The sequence below is a fragment of the Ammospiza caudacuta genome, chromosome 4, assembly GCF_027887145.1.
Source record: "Ammospiza caudacuta isolate bAmmCau1 chromosome 4, bAmmCau1.pri, whole genome shotgun sequence".
Classification (NCBI taxonomy): Eukaryota; Metazoa; Chordata; class Aves; order Passeriformes; family Passerellidae; genus Ammospiza; species Ammospiza caudacuta.
In genome coordinates, this window is record NC_080596.1 from 73,806,967 (window position 1) to 73,824,277 (window position 17,311).

The window sequence follows — 17,311 nt, forward strand, 5'->3', positions numbered from 1 at the left end:
GCCTGTGTGTCAAGAAACTGAGAGTGTCCTCTCCTGACTTGCTTTTATCATTAATTCTTCCAAGTGGGAAAGATTATCCCTGTGAAATTGCAAAAAAAAAATGTCTTAGAGAAATAAGCAAGAGTGGATAATTTTCAGGCTTTTCTTCCTCCCTCCTTTGTCTCCTATAACCCTTGTTTTAAAAATCAGACACAGCAACAATTTACAGCAACGTTTTAGACAGGTTTGTGCATGTATTTGGTACAAACAAACAAAAATATGTGCATTCTGTTTCATACAGCTTACATCAATCTGGCAGAAACCTGAAACACAAAACAGAATTACTCCAGCTAATAAATACATCTGGGGATGAAAAATAAAAATCTATACATAAAAAATTCCAACGTTCTGCTAAAGAAAATGTACACTTATATACACACTGTAAACAATAGTAATGCAACCCAGCTGCAGCCCAGCTCAGGCTGACAGGGACCTTCCTTCCCTCGTGGACCTGGGAGAGTCCAGTGACACAAAATCTCATTTTCCCCCCCAACCCTTGATTCCTTGGAGCAGCAAGGTCTGGGAATGCAACTGTGACACAGAGCCAGTGCAATGAGGTGGGATCTGATGGATAACTGAGGTGCAGGTGCTTTGGGAAATGGCCTGCCTGGAGAACCTGCTGGAACAGGGCCATTCCCTCAGCTGGTCACACCCTTGTGGATCCAGGGAAATCTGTGGGATTGGACTGAATTTACTTCCTGAAAGTCTGAGCCCCTTTTTCCAAACTTGGGAGAGCTTGGAAATCAGGGGATTCGAGGAGGAATGCTCAATTCCAGACATTCAGGTCATATTTCATACAAGATTTTCCTTCCTCCCTGCCAGCAAAGACAGCCCTGTCTCCTCCAAAGGAAGCTCTGCATGAGCAGCCTCAGAGTCCAGTCCTGGCACAGCTTCTGATGCAAGATGCCAAATGAAAGCAGGGTGAAAACCAAGAATTTTGCCTGAATGCAGCACAGCAGAGCTCAAGGCTTTCCTACAGCTCCTTCCAGGGCATGTCTTGGGGCCAGATCAAATACAGTGAGTAACTGAGCCAGATTTTGGGCATTCACGTGTGTGTGTGTGCCATGTGTGTGCTTAAACTGACTTTATTTTCTCCCTTGTAGGTCTGTAAAGACTTGGGATGGACAGGCAGGAAACCTCCAGACTAATCCTTTTTTCCTTCTCAAAAAGCTTTCAAGGAACTGGAGGCTGTAAATATAAATATTTCAATACTGGGAAAAAAAAAAAAAAAAGAAAAAATATATTGAAAAGATCAGGGAGAAGTGTAAGCAGTAATACCAGCTCATTTATGGGAATGCACTGCTTGCCAGCATTTGCTAAATATTCATTTATAGAGGGATGTTTGCCCATTTGTAGGGGAATGCCTGGTATTTTGGGAATGACACATTTATATAAACACAGCGAAGTGTGTCTGTCTGCCTGTCTGTCTGTCTGGTCAAGGGTATCCTCTCCCTGCTCCCTTCTCTGCCACCTCCCCAGTGCTTCCCATCAGGATCCCCAAAACACCCAGGAAAACAGTGGCAGTTGCAGTCCTCACACTAAAAAATGACTTTTTGTGCCACCTCATCATCACTGTAAAGTCTCAATTCCCTTCAAAGCCAAATAAATAGGGGAAAAAATTATTTCCCCAAAGAAGCTCCCATTTTTTCCCATTTTATTTCCCCACAGAGCTGGCAACCCCAGGCTGGTTTTGCAGAGCTGGGGAACATGCAGGTGGTTGTGAGTCTGAGTTCAGTGTAAGTGCTGGGATTTGCTGCTGGGAGGAAAATATCTGGACAAAATCTGCTGGTATTTGTGCAATAATTGGTTCAGTTTCTCCTGCATCAAGTAAAGGGTGTTGAGACAGGGCCAAGTCCTGATATCTTGTCCCAATATGCACTGCACAAAAGAGTTAAAAAACAAAACAAAATTCCAACTTCCCTCCTGTTCTGTTTTCATTTAATGCAAATCAGAACATCAGAAAGAAAGGTGACATTCTCCTTGCTGTGCCTGGCAGCCTTTAATCTTCCCACCCTTGGTGGGATGAGCTGGATGTGCTGCAGGCACTTCCATGAAAGGGTTTGAGGGGCAGTGCTGGTGTGGAGCAGTTTCCACCCAGCACACGTTCAGTGCCATGTTTCCTACCCTCAGAACTTCCCATTCCTGTTTAGTTCCCTGGCCTGAGGCACTTCCCCTCAGATCCCTCCTCTGCCTCCATCACCCACGTGTCTCCTGCTCATGGCTTAACCTGATGGTGGCTCCCTGGGGCTCGTTATCTGGAGTTTGATTAAACTACTCCGAATTTTGGAACCAGTGCCTGCAATCCACGGCCAAGCAGAGTTTGGGTGACCATGTCCTGAGCTTCCTGGTCAAGGTGGGCTTGCCATGGCTTCAGCTCCTGGAGTTTCCTGGAGGAGGCCGTGGTGCCCTCCTGAGGAGTGTTCACACAGGGAAAAACCCACTTTAATTGTCATTACTTAAACACAACCAAGGCAATTGTTGGCAGCTACCAAAAGTTGGATGTATCAAGCATGTGGGAATTCCCTTGGGAGAAGGATCATGAGTGTGACCCTGACTGGGGAGAGGATCCCTCTCCTTTAGGGAGCTCCAGCTGCACCTCAGCTCCACTTCAGCTCGGACTCTATGGGCAGAGGAAATGCAAATTTCCCAACTCAGCCATCCCACCTTTCCTGAGCCACAGCACGGGCTGGCTGAGGACCCTCGTTACAGAATCACAGAATCATTATGGTTGGAAAAGACCTCTTGGAATCCAACCATCAACCCAGCATCATCCATTCACCATCAAACCACCTCCTCCAGGGCCATATTTGCAGTCTTTTGAACGCTTCCAGGGATGGTGACTCCACCACTGCCCTGGGAAGCCTGGTCCAGTGTCTGGCCACCCTTCATAATATCCTGCCTATATCTTCCCTGGCACAACTTGAGGCTGTTTTCTGTTGTCCTGAGTGAAGCCTCTGGGATGCATTTTTTTATCCTGCTTTTTTTGAGAAAAACAACGAGAGCAAAGAAGGGGACAGGGGGAGGTTTGGGGGTGACTGACACCAAAAGGAGCTGGTTTCTCTGTGTGTCACAGATGGATGTCCACTAAAGCAAGGTGGGTTGCAAGTGTGAAATGCAAAATGCTTCACAGGATGGAATTAGAGGAGAGAGACCTGCACACCCCCTGGCAACAGTGCACACATCTGGAATACTCCTCTGGCCTAAAACCAGGTGATGTGGGAGGGCCAAAGCTGTGGCCACTGCAGAGATGATGACTGAGAGCTGGGATCCCTTCACCTTGCTTGGGAATACCCCAGTCTGCTCTCCCTCCAAAGCCAAGGCCTCATGTGGATGTCCCATTCAGGACCTCCAGGATCCCAACCCACCCACATAAAGGATCAGCTGCCAGCTCCTGCTTGGCAGGGCCCTTCCTGGCTGCTGCCTCTGGATGGAGACATGACCACATGTACTAAGGCAGGGTTGGCAACTTTTGGGATTCAACCTTTCCATTAGGTTTCACTGTGGTGTTTTTAAGGCAAAGGAGACATCCTGGTTTCCCTTAATTGCACAGCTTCTTCCAAAGCCAAAGACAGCCATCCACCAGAGGAGACAGCTCTTGCCCTAAGGTCATATCCACACCTTCTCCTCCTGCTGTGGCTTGTTAGAATGGGATATGCCATTGGCTCTAATTTGAGGAAACCACAACCCCACAGAAGGGGCTGAGCTCCATGTGGGGGACGCTTGGACAACCTTTGGGCAACTGCATTTAATACCTGATTGCTGCTTCCAGCCTGCCTGACAGACCCACAGGTGGTATCCCTCCATGTTTCTTCTGGATACCTCTAAAGAAACCATTGACAGCTGCCCCAGAGGCCTCAAATATCTGTTTCTCTCAGCCCACAGCAGTCTGTTAAGTCATGGGTTTGGTAGTCGATGGTTTCTGTGAAATCATGAGGGATCCCAATTGAGACAGACTCCACCTCTGTCTTGTAGGTGGCTGTGGCCACCCCTTTGCTGGATCCCCCCCGGATTTTGTTGGAAAGGCTGTTCATCTTCTCCTTCAGCTGGGTGGACGCCGGCTTCTGGAAAGGCGTCAGCATCTTCCAGCCCTTGAAGCTGAGCGTTCGCCTCTTACTGCCCCTCTCCTGGAAGGAGGAGTTAAATATGAAGGAGCTGTTCAGGGTGTTAATCCTGGGCCGTAGGTCAGTCTCTGAGTCCTGCACTGAGCTGTTGATGGAGGCCCCTCTCCAGTGGTGGTCGTAGACCCTCCAGATGGGCCGGCGCCGCCGGCGGCACTGGCACTTGAGCAGCCGGATGAACGCGCGCTTGAACTCCTTGCTGGAGCACGGGTAGATGATGGGGTTCACGCAGCTGTTGAAGTATCCCAGCCAGAAGATGATCTTGAAGACGATTTCCGAGGGCTTCAGGGACGGGAAGAAAGACCCTTGGGAGAGATTGAAAAGAACATGGTTAGAGAGAGTGGAAGGGTGTGGCGGAGTAACGCGATGAGGTGTCATGGGTTGACAAGGAGGTGAGTTTTCTTGGGAAGTTATAGCCAGGCTTTTCTGGGACCAGTTCTCTGAGCTTCCTGGAGGATGGTTTTCCTCCAGAAGAAAAAGCCTTGGGAGAGATTGAAAGGAACATGGTTAGAGGGAGTGGAAGGTTGCGGTGGAGTAAGGTGATAAAGTGTCGTGGGTTGACAAGGAAGTTACAAGGAATTTTCTTGGGAAGTTATAGCCAGGCTTTGGCTGGAACCTGTCACAGACATCTTTTATGAAAAATCCTTTCCTTAGGATTTTTCCTCCTGAGAAGCTGGGAGGCCTCAGGAACAAAATGTAAACAATGGTTATCTGCTGCTGTGAGATGCAACAGGTGCATCTGTGATTGGCCCATGTGGGATGTTTGTCACAGTCCAGCTGGCTCGGACAGAGAGTCCGAGCCACAAGCCTTTGTTATCATTCTTTCTTTTTCTATTCTTAGCCAGCCTTCTGATGAAATCCTTTCTTCTATTCTTTTACTATAGTTTTAATATAATATATATCATAAAATAATAAATCAGACCTTCTGAAACATGGAGTCAGATCCTCATCTTTTTCCTCATCCTAAGACTCCTGTGAACATGGTCACAGAAACCAGTTCTCTGAGCTTCCTGGAGGATGGTTTTCCTCCAGCAAACAGCCCAGGGAGCCTTTATGTAGTGTCAGTCACAAAGCCGGTGGTTAATCCAGTCTGGAAGAGGGGAGATGTGTAGAAAAGGCTGATGGTGTGGTGGTGGTGAGACCCTGGAACATGTTTTCCAGAGAAATTGTGTCTCCTCACCCTTAGAACAGTCCAAGGCCAGGTTGGATTGGGTTTGGAGCAACCTGGCCTAGTGGAATGTGACTTCCAGGTAATTTACTGCCTCCAGACATGGACTTCAGCATAAAAGTACGGCCACAGGCCTGTCACTGGCACTGAGAGAAATGCAACACCCCTTCACCTCCTCCTCTTGTGTATTTTGGGTCATCAGTGTCACACACCCTCTGTTCAGATTCTGTGGTGATGCTAAGGGAGGCTGTTAAATTGGCTCAGACAATATCCACTGCCCCAAAGCTTGTCCTTGATACCTTAAAACACTTCTGTCCACCCAGTCCCTCCTTATGTTTTTGCAGATTTTCCCGGTGTTTTTCTCGGTGAAAAAGCTGGAGATAAATTTTTTTTGAGCCAGAAGATGTCAGTGTTGCTCCCACATGGCCTCAGAACAGCATTCCCCACTTGGATCTGAAATAACTTTCTGACTCAGCCTTAATTTCTTTTAATTTTAGCTCCAGATGACAAATCATGCCACCATGTGACTGAGCGTTAATTTGTATTTCAGTAAATAACATTAACTCCAGATATCATTATTATTTTCCCCGGCGCTCCTAAGCCTGGTGTCAAAACAGTAAAACAGGTGCCAGGAGCCAGAAATTCATGACTGACACTACATAAAATCTCCCCAGGCTGTTTGCTGGAAGAAAACCATCCTCCAGGAAGCTCAGAGAACTGGTTCCAGCAAAGCTTTTGTACACCCATCCCTAAAAAGTGGAGAAATTTCAGCCAGACTCAACATTAGGTACGTGGGCAGCTCCACCACGGCTATGTGGGAGAACACAGACACATCCCAGCATTTTGGGCAGGCAGAGCAGATTAAATATCTGCTGAAGGCCCACCCAAGGCAGGCAGGAGCTCAGGCTGGCTGTCAGTGTGTGCTGAAGGGGGCATGGAATGAGGACAGTGAGCAGGACTGACATCTCTGTGCTGGGAAGACTCAGGGCCTTCCTGGAAATGGAGGCATTTGCAGCTGAATGAGCACCTGCTGCTGGTGGTGGCTTTGAATGGAGCAATGGGTTGGGTTGGAAGGGATCTGAAAGATCATCTTGTCCCAAACCCCCTGCCATGGGCAGGGACACCTTCCACTATCCCAGGGTGCTCCAAGCCCCATCCAGCCTGGCCTTGGGCACTGCCAGGGATCCAGGGGCAGCCACAGCTGCTCTGGGCACCCTGTGCCAGGGCTCAGCACCCTCACAGGGAACAATTCCTTACCAATATCCCATCCAGCTCTGTTCTCTGGCAGTCTGAAGCCATCCCCCCATAAACAGTCTCTCTCCACCTTCCCTGTCATCTCCCTTAACACAGGGCACAGTTCTGTAGAACTGCTCTGTGGACAATGACCCCACCTTTGTTGCTCCAGATAAAAGGAGTTTATTCTCCTGGGGACAGTGCTGAGATTTCCAGGTGGGCTGTTAGAATCACCAGTTTTCATTTTAACCCCACCAGAAACTCCCTGAGTGGCAGCCAGGAGCTCTGAACCACCCCAGTGCTGCTGGGGCCATCCCCCTTTGCCTTCCACACATCTCCAGTCTTCACCCCACCATGGCTTTGACAATCCCCCTTTTTCACTGTGCCCCCCTCCCACCCCTCTGGACCTACAGGAACCATGGATGTGCCAGGAAATGGGACCTGGGAAGATGAAGGACTTCACTGAACATGCAATCCTGCTTATTCCCTTGTCAGGGAGAGGTTTCCTGCCTCAGTTTCCCCACAGAGAAAGGGTTAATGACCAGGAACTCCCCACAGTGTTGCTGTGAACCCTGTTTGCAATGTGCTCTGGGTTCTCAGAGGAGCTGCAGCTCTGTGGAGCATTTTGTTTTTAGCTTCAAGAGAGAGGAAAAGAAAACAAAAAACTATGGTAACAAAGCAAATAAAAGAAGGGTCTCTTTTTAAATTCAGCTGGCAATTACTGCTTGAGCCAGGCTACTTAAGAGATTGGTGCTTGCCTAAACAGCCTGATGGTTGCTAAAATAATAATTTCTATCTGGTGTTTAGCACTTCAGGGCACAATGCAGTTTCTGTACTATGTGCTTTGTCTTTTGCATCTAGATAGAAAACACAAATTGAAAAGGAAAAGAAGCTATGAATTCTCTGAATTTCAACTCTGGCTGGTTTTCACCCAGCGAGAACCCTGTGTACATATGAAGACAAGGGGCTCATTAGCATCCTCATTACCATGCAAATTAGCGTGCCCCTCAAAGGGACGTGTCCTGAGTGTAGCCACAGTTTCCTCATTTCCTCACCCTGGGATGAACAGAAACAGGCAGGGAATCCCCAGAACAGCTTCTCTGCACATGCTGGAGGATCAGAATCTTCTGATGGGCGCTGGGAGGCTGAACATATGAGGATTTGAGAGTTTTTTTTTAAGGAATGAGTAAAATTCTAATAAATCAGCTCTTGCTTTAATGTACTCAAATATGCAACAACACTTTGAGGGGTTTTGGGCTGGGCTTTGTGGCATTTTCTATATAAATAAGTGAAAGTCAGTACTGAGTGATGGACACTTGAAGAGCTCAGGAAACACAGAGGGATGTGTCCAAGGTCCAAAAATATGAGTAAAAGATGAATAATAGCGACACAGAGTGAAGCACCAGCACTTCAGTCTGTTATCTTGGTGTAAGAGCAATTTTTGGTGATCTGGCCCCAAAAGCATCAAGGCCAGTACAGGGCAGCATCAAAGAACAGGAAATATGATTTCTGTAGGATCTGTGTCACAATCCAATAGGAAACCTGGTCTTGTTTAAAGAGGAACTTTTGCTGAGCACTCAAAATGAGTCCTCTGGGCATCCAGCTCAACACCTCATGGGGTGAGGTAGGAGGGGTTGGTGACATCCACCTTAGGGACAACCATCAGGATTTATCATAAAAAATAATGCTAGGGTCTTAACAGCCCATTTGGGGACTTTATTTCTTCCATCATTTTATAAAAAGATCATCCCACATCTTGCAAGATCTGAATCTGACAGAGCTGGGTCAGGGCAAGGGCAGTATGTCCTGTTGTAACCCTAAATAATTCCTGTTGTAACCCTAAATAATTGTCTTCGGGACCATTCAGAAATTAAGAAGGCTGCAGGTGAGCTCAGAAAAAGCCTGTTTGCAGCTTGCAAAGTGACTGAAGTTACAGACTAAGCATGATCTGAAGATGGAACTTCAGTTTTCTGGTGATGCAGAGGTCGAGCCAATAAACTATGTCTTCATACCAATTTTTAAATATTTTTTATTGTTACTTGTTAATTTTTTTTTATTGTTACTTGTTAATGCTCATATATGGGGAAAACCAGGCAGGTAAAAATCTCTGGAACCATGGGCATAATTCCCAAAACTGTGATGCTCTGTGGTGGGTGGCAGTGGACACAATCTGCCCTCCATGTATCCAAACACATATCCCATTTTTTTTTAGGTTGTTTGAGCTGACACAATCTCATGATCTCTCCTCCCCTGCCCTTCTCCACCCTGCCCTCCCCATGACTCACTGGAAGGTGATATCACTCGGATTGTTCAGGGCTGCTGGTCCCAGTGTTCAGAGCTCAAAAAAATAAAGCAAAACAAGGAAAAAAAAAAACAAAAAGCAAACCAATGCACCAATGCAAATGGAGCCAGTCCAACCTAAATTCTGGCCCTGGCTCCCAGTGTACAGCCAGAATTCATGAGCAGGCTTAGCTGGCAAGGGCATCTTTGCAGCATGTCCTGAATAGTCCACGGAGCAGGAATGCTGCAGACATGGGAGAAGTGGGAAGAACAAAGGGACAAAGTCCCAGTGCTGCCCCAGCTTGGAAATGCAAGGACCAGCAGGACTGCTCAACACTGATAAAGGTGTTGCTGTTGCTTGGTGTGGGCTTTGTATCAGGAATGAGCTTGCACAAAAATGGCTTTTGCAGAGCTGGGCCTTACAGTTGCCATCACAGGAGAGGAGAGGTGAAACCTCCCACAGAAGAGATGGATTTTACAGGTGACATCACAGGAGAGGAGAGGTGAAACCTCCCACAGGAGGTGGCAGGTGAGCAGCTAAGAAGGGGACATGGCTCATCTCACAGCAGGTTGCTCAGCTGTGGATGTCCCTGCAAGCAGGAGGTAAAAATTGATTGGCCAAACTCGTGGAAAATTAAAAAAAAAAAATTACCAATGTGCGAACCACTGTTTCTGAGCTAGGAAGCTCCAGAAATCCATCTGTAGGATCAGGACAGTGGTGGGGACAGGTGTGCCATCACCTCAGCTTCTCCTGGACATGCCTCAAAGGTTCAGGAGGGGATTGAGAATTGCCTTTGGAGGTACCAGAGCAGCAAGAAAAAAAATTGCAGCTGGTAGAGAAAAAGCCCTGACATAGGAGGTACCACAGCTGCTCACTGTGGGTCCTCCTGGCCAAAGGAAGCCAGAGAATCATGGAATGGTTTGGGTTGGGAGGGATCATAAAGCCCATTTCATTCCACATCTTCCACCATCCCAGGTGGCTCCCAGCCCTGTCCAAGCTGGCCTTGGGCACTTCCAGGGATCCAGGGGCAGCCACAGCTTCTCTGGGCACCAGGGCCTGCCCACTCTCATACTCAAAAACCTTTCATTGTATCCAACCTAAATTCACCCTCACTCTCTTCCTTCTTTTTTTTCCTGACTCTCACAAAGTAAATTATAAGAACCATGAGCTGCCTCTTTCTGCTCAATCCCCAGCTTGCATCTCTCCTTTCCAGCTCCTTCCTGGGCCCCCAGGATGGACAACCTCCCTGGAGCAGCTGCCAGGCTGTGGGAGAAGGGTCTGGATTTTGGCAAGGACTTCTCCCAGTGGTGGGACTCAGATTCTGACTGCTCCTTCCTGACCTTCTCCTCTGTTCTCTATCAGCCACCTCCACTGGGTATTCGTAGGCATACCAGGGCCCCTAGAGGGTTAACACCTCCTTGGTGTGCCTTGGAGTGCTCAGGGAGTTCACTGCCCTGCTAGGATGGATCCAAGAGCTGCTTGGCCTGGGGAGGAGGACAGCGTGTTCACAGCCACTCCAGCATTTTCCCTGGGGGACGATGGCATTGGGATATCGGGTGGAATTCCTCAGGCCTGTCAGCCCTCCAGCCAACCCCATAAACAATGTCACAGAGAAGCAGCAGCTTCCCCATGAAAGCCCCAGTGAGCTGCCTGCTTGTCTCCCTGCTGCCTGTGAGTCCAGTTTCTGCATCCTGGTCTGGCCCAAAGAGAAGCAGGGAGAAGTCACCACTCCCCTGACCACTGCTGACCTTCCAGGCAGTGTTTTGTCCCAGGTCATGGTTGGAGAGGAGCTCCAGGGGAGCTTCTGGCCATGCCAAACCTGGTGTGTGGGGAGGGAGGGAAGCTTTAGGTGTGATGGAGATCAGGGAAACCTTTGTCTGGCAGATTGCAAAAGGGAGGAGAAACCAATCAAGGGCTCTGAAAAACACCAACACTCTCAAGCAGGATCTCAAATTTGAGGCCTGAGTGTGGCTTTTTGTCGCCACATTTCTCTTCCCAGAGAAAAGCAAGGCACAATTCTTCCCAAGAATATTTCTGAGATTCACATTCTCTGAACCTCAGAGGAAGGAAAAACAATTCTTATCATTTGCTGTGCCTGTGTTTGTGCAAAATATGAAGATCATTTACCCAAAGTGATGGTGTTTTGTTTCCTTGGCCTACCAGGGCCTATCTCGGCTGACAGTCACCAAAGTCAGAGCAGTCGTGTGCAGAGTTAAGTACTCAGCAAATCCAGTTTTGATATAATGTAACATAATGTAATATAGTATAAAATAATAGAGTATAATAAAGTAATTAATTAACCTTCTAATAAGATGGAGTCAAATGCATCCTTCTCTCCCCTCGTCGGGGATCCCTGCAAATACTATAGTTTGTGTGTCAGCAAGAGGAGGATAAGGAATCAGAGCCTTGCTCTGGTCATTCTCTGTTAAATTCAGGGCTCCCAAACCTGTCTCCCAACATTTAGGAGTATGGTCCTAGTGATGTCCCCAAAACTTTTCTCTAAGGTGCTGCACATCAGTAGGACTTTTACCAAAATTGCTTTTTATTCCCCTCAAATATTGGAGATGATCTCAGAGTAATCCTGGGAATTTGGACCACTGGTGGGAGTAATTGATGTGAGGGTGTTTATGAGGCATCAAATTTCCTGAAAATGGTGGCTTTTGTGTGAATCACCTGCCTGAGTTGAGGCACATGAGCAGGTCCTGGGGCTCCTCTTACAGTCACTGTCTTAGAGGGCAAATTTTGTGATGAGAGTGGGGTGATCTATCTCATCCTCAGTATAAGCCACAGGGCAGATGGATCACAGCAGTTTCAGATGACTGGTCTCAGACTCCTGGCTCATCACAGGCATCCAAGTTTACTCCTGATGGATTCCACCCTCAATGTCATGATCATCTGGTGGTCTGATGCTCTCTGAGAAGGTGTCAAAGCTTCCCATGCACCCGTTTCTCCCCTGTGTGGGACAGGACTTTGATCACAGGGAGAATTTCACCAGTGGAAGGTGAAGTGAAAAGCCACACAGGTTTCTCTACACTGAAGCCACACAGGTTTCTCTACACTGAAGCCACACAGGTTCCTCTACACTGTTCCCTGACAGAAACTTCACAACTAATTTCAAGAATTGTGAATACTGTTAATTTGCTTAGCGTGGTCCAGCCAGACCCCTTCAGATAAATTTGGTCCAGGAAAAAATTTACTCCAGAGCCCATCCTCAAAAAAAATAAAAGGAATTGGCTTTGCAGCCCCCCAACATTGCCCCAGCAGACTGTGCTCCCTTAACCACCTCCAGATGCCCTGGTGCCACATCACAGGGCAGGGAATGAAAAGCTTCTGCTCCACCCTGCAGATCCAGGCTGGTGGGATGCCACACAGACCCCCTGCTTTGCCAGAGATCCTGAACTTCACAAGGCAGGAATTACACTGTAGGACCATGGGGGCACTGCGTGGGGCACAGGACAGGCTTTGGGCAAGATCCTGTGAAGTATTTACTCTGCTCTGCTCTGCTCTGCTCTACAAATCTTTCTCCAGGGCTTGAGATCATAAACTGGCTTTTTTTCCTTTTTCTTTTTCTTTTTCTTTTTCTTTTTCTTTTTCTTTTTCTTTTTCTTTTTCTTTTTCTTTTTCTTTTTCTTTTTCTTTTTCTTTTTCTTTTTCTTTTTCTTTTTCTTTTTCTTTTTCTTTTTCTTTTTCTTTTTCTTTTTTTTTTGACATATAGCTGGTCTTAGTTTGATTCCTGAGCAAGTTAACTTTGTAATTTGCTGAATATTATTGGGAATGCGATTTTTTGATACGAGGTGAGGGGGACTTAGAGTTTTAAAATATCATAATGTTGCGGTGTGCTGTAATGTCCTGTTTTAGACTTCCAGGTCACCTCCCAGGTGTGCCTGTACCTCTTCCCCCTCGCCCCCTTGCTGAGTGAGTCCTGTCAATCAGGCTTAACATTCCCGCAAGGCGTGGTGTGGTTGGTCAAGTTCAAAGGATGCCCCTCAGGCCTGGGGGTCATTGGCCTGTCTGGGTGTCCCTCGTCCCTTGAGACCCTGCCCCTCTCACCTGGTTGGTGGCTCACCTGTCCCTCCCCTCCCCCTGTCCCTGAGCTTAAAAGGTGAATCAAGCCATGCGGTCGGCATTCTGTTGGAGCTGTTACTACGATTCAGGTCTCTGTAACCATGGAATAAACCTCTGGATATTAAACCCTCCAGCAGAATCCATCTCCTTTCTCTTCACCATCGCCTGAAGCCTTCTTCCTGAGGTAAACGGGGTTCCTAACAAGCCTGGACTTGTTCAGTGCCCAGCTGCAAACACCAGCAAGCCAAGGTATCTCTGGGGTGATACACCGCAGTTGCTGCCTTTGGCCCAGCAGCAAGGGTCAGACTGGCCCAGGCACAATCTAACTGGTAATATTGGGATTCCTATTCCAATATCATAATATATATGAAACAAAATAGAGGTTTTAGAGCAGAAACCACTTCTTCTTTACTTTATTCCTTCTTCTTCATAAATTTAAGTAATAATTTAAAGTAATATTTAAAGTAATATTTAAGTAATATTTAAAGTAATATTTTGTAATTAGACAAAAAAGTCCACATTTCAGACTTCAAGTAATTGGTTATTAAGTTAAAAGTAAAAATAATTTATGTGTCATTTCTCAATTAAATAGTTTAACCTTAAATGACTTTATAAGAAAAAATAGTTAACCATTTTGTACCTTGTTAATAAAAGACTAGAGAACTCACTGCTGTGAAAATATAACGTAGATAAGAAATAATAAACACCTAAGTTTAAACACAAACGATCATCTCAAGTACCTTCAATCCCAGCCTTAACAAAAGTAAAAAAAAGAAACGCTGTTTAACATCTCCTAAGTGAGCTGGATGATGGGATCAGTTGTATCCTGGTGAATTTTCCTGATGATACTGATGCCTTGTGAAGGCTGACCTACAACAAGAGACTAGACAGAGCTAAAGAATAAACTAGGGATTTATTAGGAGGCCTCAATGGATTCACCTTGGGCAGTGAAAGAGCCCAGCCAGGGCTGCACCCAAGATGAACCAAAATGGTCACAAAATGGACACCTGGTCATTGGGTCTCTCACTTTTATCTGTTTTGGTCCATTTGCACCTTGCAGTTCATTGTCCAGTTGCAGCTTTAGCCCATTCAGTCCCATCCTTCTTGTTTTTCTCTCTCCAGCCCACGTTGTTTGTGCTCTTGGGCCTGAGATTTGGATCATTTGTCCTTGGTCCCCAGCTGGAGCAGGAATTGTTTTGTCTCCCTGCTCTGTGCACAGAGCTCACCATCCCCTCATATGAAACCCAGACCCACACACTAAAGCAGCACAGAATGTGAAAAATAGAAAAGCCAAAACCTGAGGCATCAATACCAAACAGAATGAGGAAGTTGACACTTCAGGAGTGGGGGCCACCCGGCAGGAAGACCTGCATCAACATGAGCATCACCAGCAGAGATGAAGAAGGAATTGTGCCACTCAGTGTGTTCAGCTTTGGTTCCCACCAGGCAAAAGAAATGTTGACAAGCTGGAGAGGGTCCAGGGAGTGGCCAGGAAGATGATCCAAGCACTGGGAAGCTGCCATGGGAGGAAAAGCTGAGAGAACTGAGCTTGCTAAGTTCTTGAGAAAAGAAGGCTGAGGGGGAGATTTTATCACAAAGAAATTGTGGCTCCCTTTTTACAAGGAGTCACCTGGAAAAGATGAGGGGTCATGGGTACAAATTATTCCTGGGGATATTTCTATTACACACAATTTTTCACCGTGACAATCATTAGCCATCAGAATAATTTACCCAGGGAAGTGGTGGATTCCACTTTTAGGATTCAGCTGGACATGATGCTGGACCATCTTGTGCAGATCGTGCTTTTGCCAAGAAAAGTTGGACCAGATGGTCCTTCAGGTCCCTTCTAATCTGATATTCTGTGATTTCCATGAGTTTTCCCTGCGTCTTGATTTTTAACAGGAGCTCTGTGGACTCTACCCAGGCAGAACTAAGTAGAGGGAAGGGAAAGAATTTCTCACAACAGACCTGGGCTTGCAAACCAAACTCTGTAATAAATATTTTTAATGGTTAAGGCAATGCTTTAATGACAGAATCATAGAATGGTTTGGGTTGGAAGGGACCTTGAGGACCATCTAATTCCAGCCCATACCTCCAAATCATTCTGCTCCATCCTACTCACTTCAACACTGCCCTGGAATTGCCTTTTTGGCTGCTTGTTTCATCCTCCAAGAAGAAGGCCCAAGAAGAGCAGCAGATTCAGGACACAGATAGTGCTGAATAAAGCATGGTCAACAGGAAGATGGACTTTGAAGTTAATCATAAAATTAAAAGGAAGATGAAGATGTAGGTGTTTGACATCTGACTTTTAGTACAGACTCCCTTAAAGGTAATATTTTTGCAGTGTTCCTTATGCTTGGGAAAGATATATGTGTGTCCAACTCCTTGCTTCTTGATTCACAAATAATTGCCTGACTCCAGCCCCAGAGGGGAGCTTAAAACAAATCTTAGAATTATGAGACTCAGCAAAAGGACATAAATAAAATTAATGAAAAAAAAAAAATAAAGACAAGACTGACCAGTCTGGCAAATCCAAAGGGAGATATCAGGAAGGTCCTTATTTACCAGATGCAAATGAAGAAAAAAAAAAAGTCTCCTGAGAGAAGGAAAATGTCAGGGCAACCGAGCTGCATGTCAAGAGCTCTTGTCCTGCTGTCTGGGCAGGAAGGAGAGTGGGATCCATGTGCTGATGTTGGATTGAGCACGGCTGAGATCCGTGCTGGGATGGCTCACCAGAGGAAACACGCTCAGGGCAGCCTTTAAAAAGAAAATTTCCATCTGGCTGGGGATCTGAACGAACACAATGGCCTTGTGGGGTTGCTAAGCTCCCTCCAGGGCAGAGCAGAGCTTGCCCAGAGAGGAGCATTCCTGGGCCTCTCTGTGCTCCAAACTGGAGCATCCTGAGCTCGTGCTGTGCCCGAGCCTGGGAATCTCTTCCCTGAGCACACCGTGGGGAAGCACAGCCAGGATCACCAGCTTGGGGAAAGGAAACATTTACAGGCAAGCTGACTTGCTACCATCTCAGCAGGAATAAGCCAGAGGTAGAATGTCTCATGGGCAAAAATCCAACAACAGGCATTGATTTTACAGGGGCAGTGATAAGATGAGGGGAGATGTTCTTGAACTGAAAGAAGAGGGATTTAGATGAGTTATCAGGAAGAAATTCTTTGCTCAGGAGGTGGGGAGGCTCTGGAACCACTTGCTCAGAAAAGCTGTGGATGCTCCTTCCCTGGAAGTGTCCAAGGCCAGGTTGAACAGGGCTTGGAGCAATCGGGGATAGTGGAAGGTGCCCCTGCCCATGGCCAGGACTAGAATGAGATCTTTAAGGCCCCTTCCAACCCAATCCATTCCATGATTCCATGACAAACTATTAATCCTCAAATTTTCTTGCTGGCTGGCTCCCTTATACTCTAGTTTTCCATGAACCATTTACCAGGCCTTCATGGACTGTCAAGATCTGGAGAGCACAGTTTGGGAATTACAGTTCCAGACTACTCCTTGCATTTATTGATGGTGATGCTTTGTGGTGAGCCCTCCAGTTGCCTTCTGCTGTTCAACTCCTTTGAACACCTTCCTTAAACCTCCCTTTGCAAGGAACTGTTGTTCTTTGGTAGCTTCTGCAAACACAAGTCTGGCTTCCACTCACCTCCAAGATAAAATGTCCCCCTTCTATCAAGCTGCCTCCTCCACTCTGCTCAGAAACACTGTGAATGCATAATTTTTTTTTCCCAAATGAAAAGGTAAGCTTGGGAAATCCTGTGGAAAAGGAATGGAGGGGAATGATTCTCAAGCAAGCCATCCAAGTCTTGGAAAAGTCACTGTGTTTGCTGGGTTGGGCCCAAGACTACTCTTTGTTTTTCCAACTCAGAAGTTCTTTTCTCTGCACTTGGTTTTCTAAGAATGTGAACTCACCCGCCCTGTCCTGTTTACAAGCTCGTAAATATGTAGATCAGATTTGGCTGCAGGGTAGGCCTTGGAAAGGCTGAATCCTGTTGGGAACACATGGCATTTTATGTTCAGCGAGGCCAGATCTGCGCTGCACAGAGGAAAAAGCCAATTTTTCATTGGGACCAACCCAGCTCAGGGGAAAAAAATTGAACCCAGCGCAAAACGCGCAAATCCCAACTTCAATTTGAAGCTTCACTTTGAAGCTCGGGGTGAGCAGAACTCACTGGGGTGGCTGAGTGTGGCCAGCACCCAACAGAGGTGACCCCAATGGTCTGGAAGGACCCTACAGTGAGCCAGTGTGGTGTCTGATGGCTGGGAATGCTGGGGAGAAGGTTGGGATGTCAGTGTTGGGAAACCGCGATATCGAGAGGAAGTGTGGGAGCTTCCTCGGCACATTTCCACCGTGCCAGCCCCCAGGGCTTTTCTGTTTGTACCAGAACCGGGCAGACAGGACGTCAC

The 17,311-nt window shown here is 46.9% G+C and overlaps 1 protein-coding gene across 1 annotated transcript in view; it reads right to left on the reverse strand.

Moving 5' to 3' along the window:
* Positions 1-246: 246 nt before the first annotated feature.
* The window catches only part of ADRA1D (adrenoceptor alpha 1D), a 44,109-nt gene continuing 27,044 nt past the window's right edge, over positions 247-17,311 (reverse strand). The window contains exon 2 of the mRNA XM_058803644.1: positions 247-4,462. Within this exon, the coding sequence (XP_058659627.1) occupies positions 3,894-4,462 (569 nt within the window). The 3' untranslated portion in view covers positions 247-3,893. The remainder of the gene's footprint in view (positions 4,463-17,311) is intronic.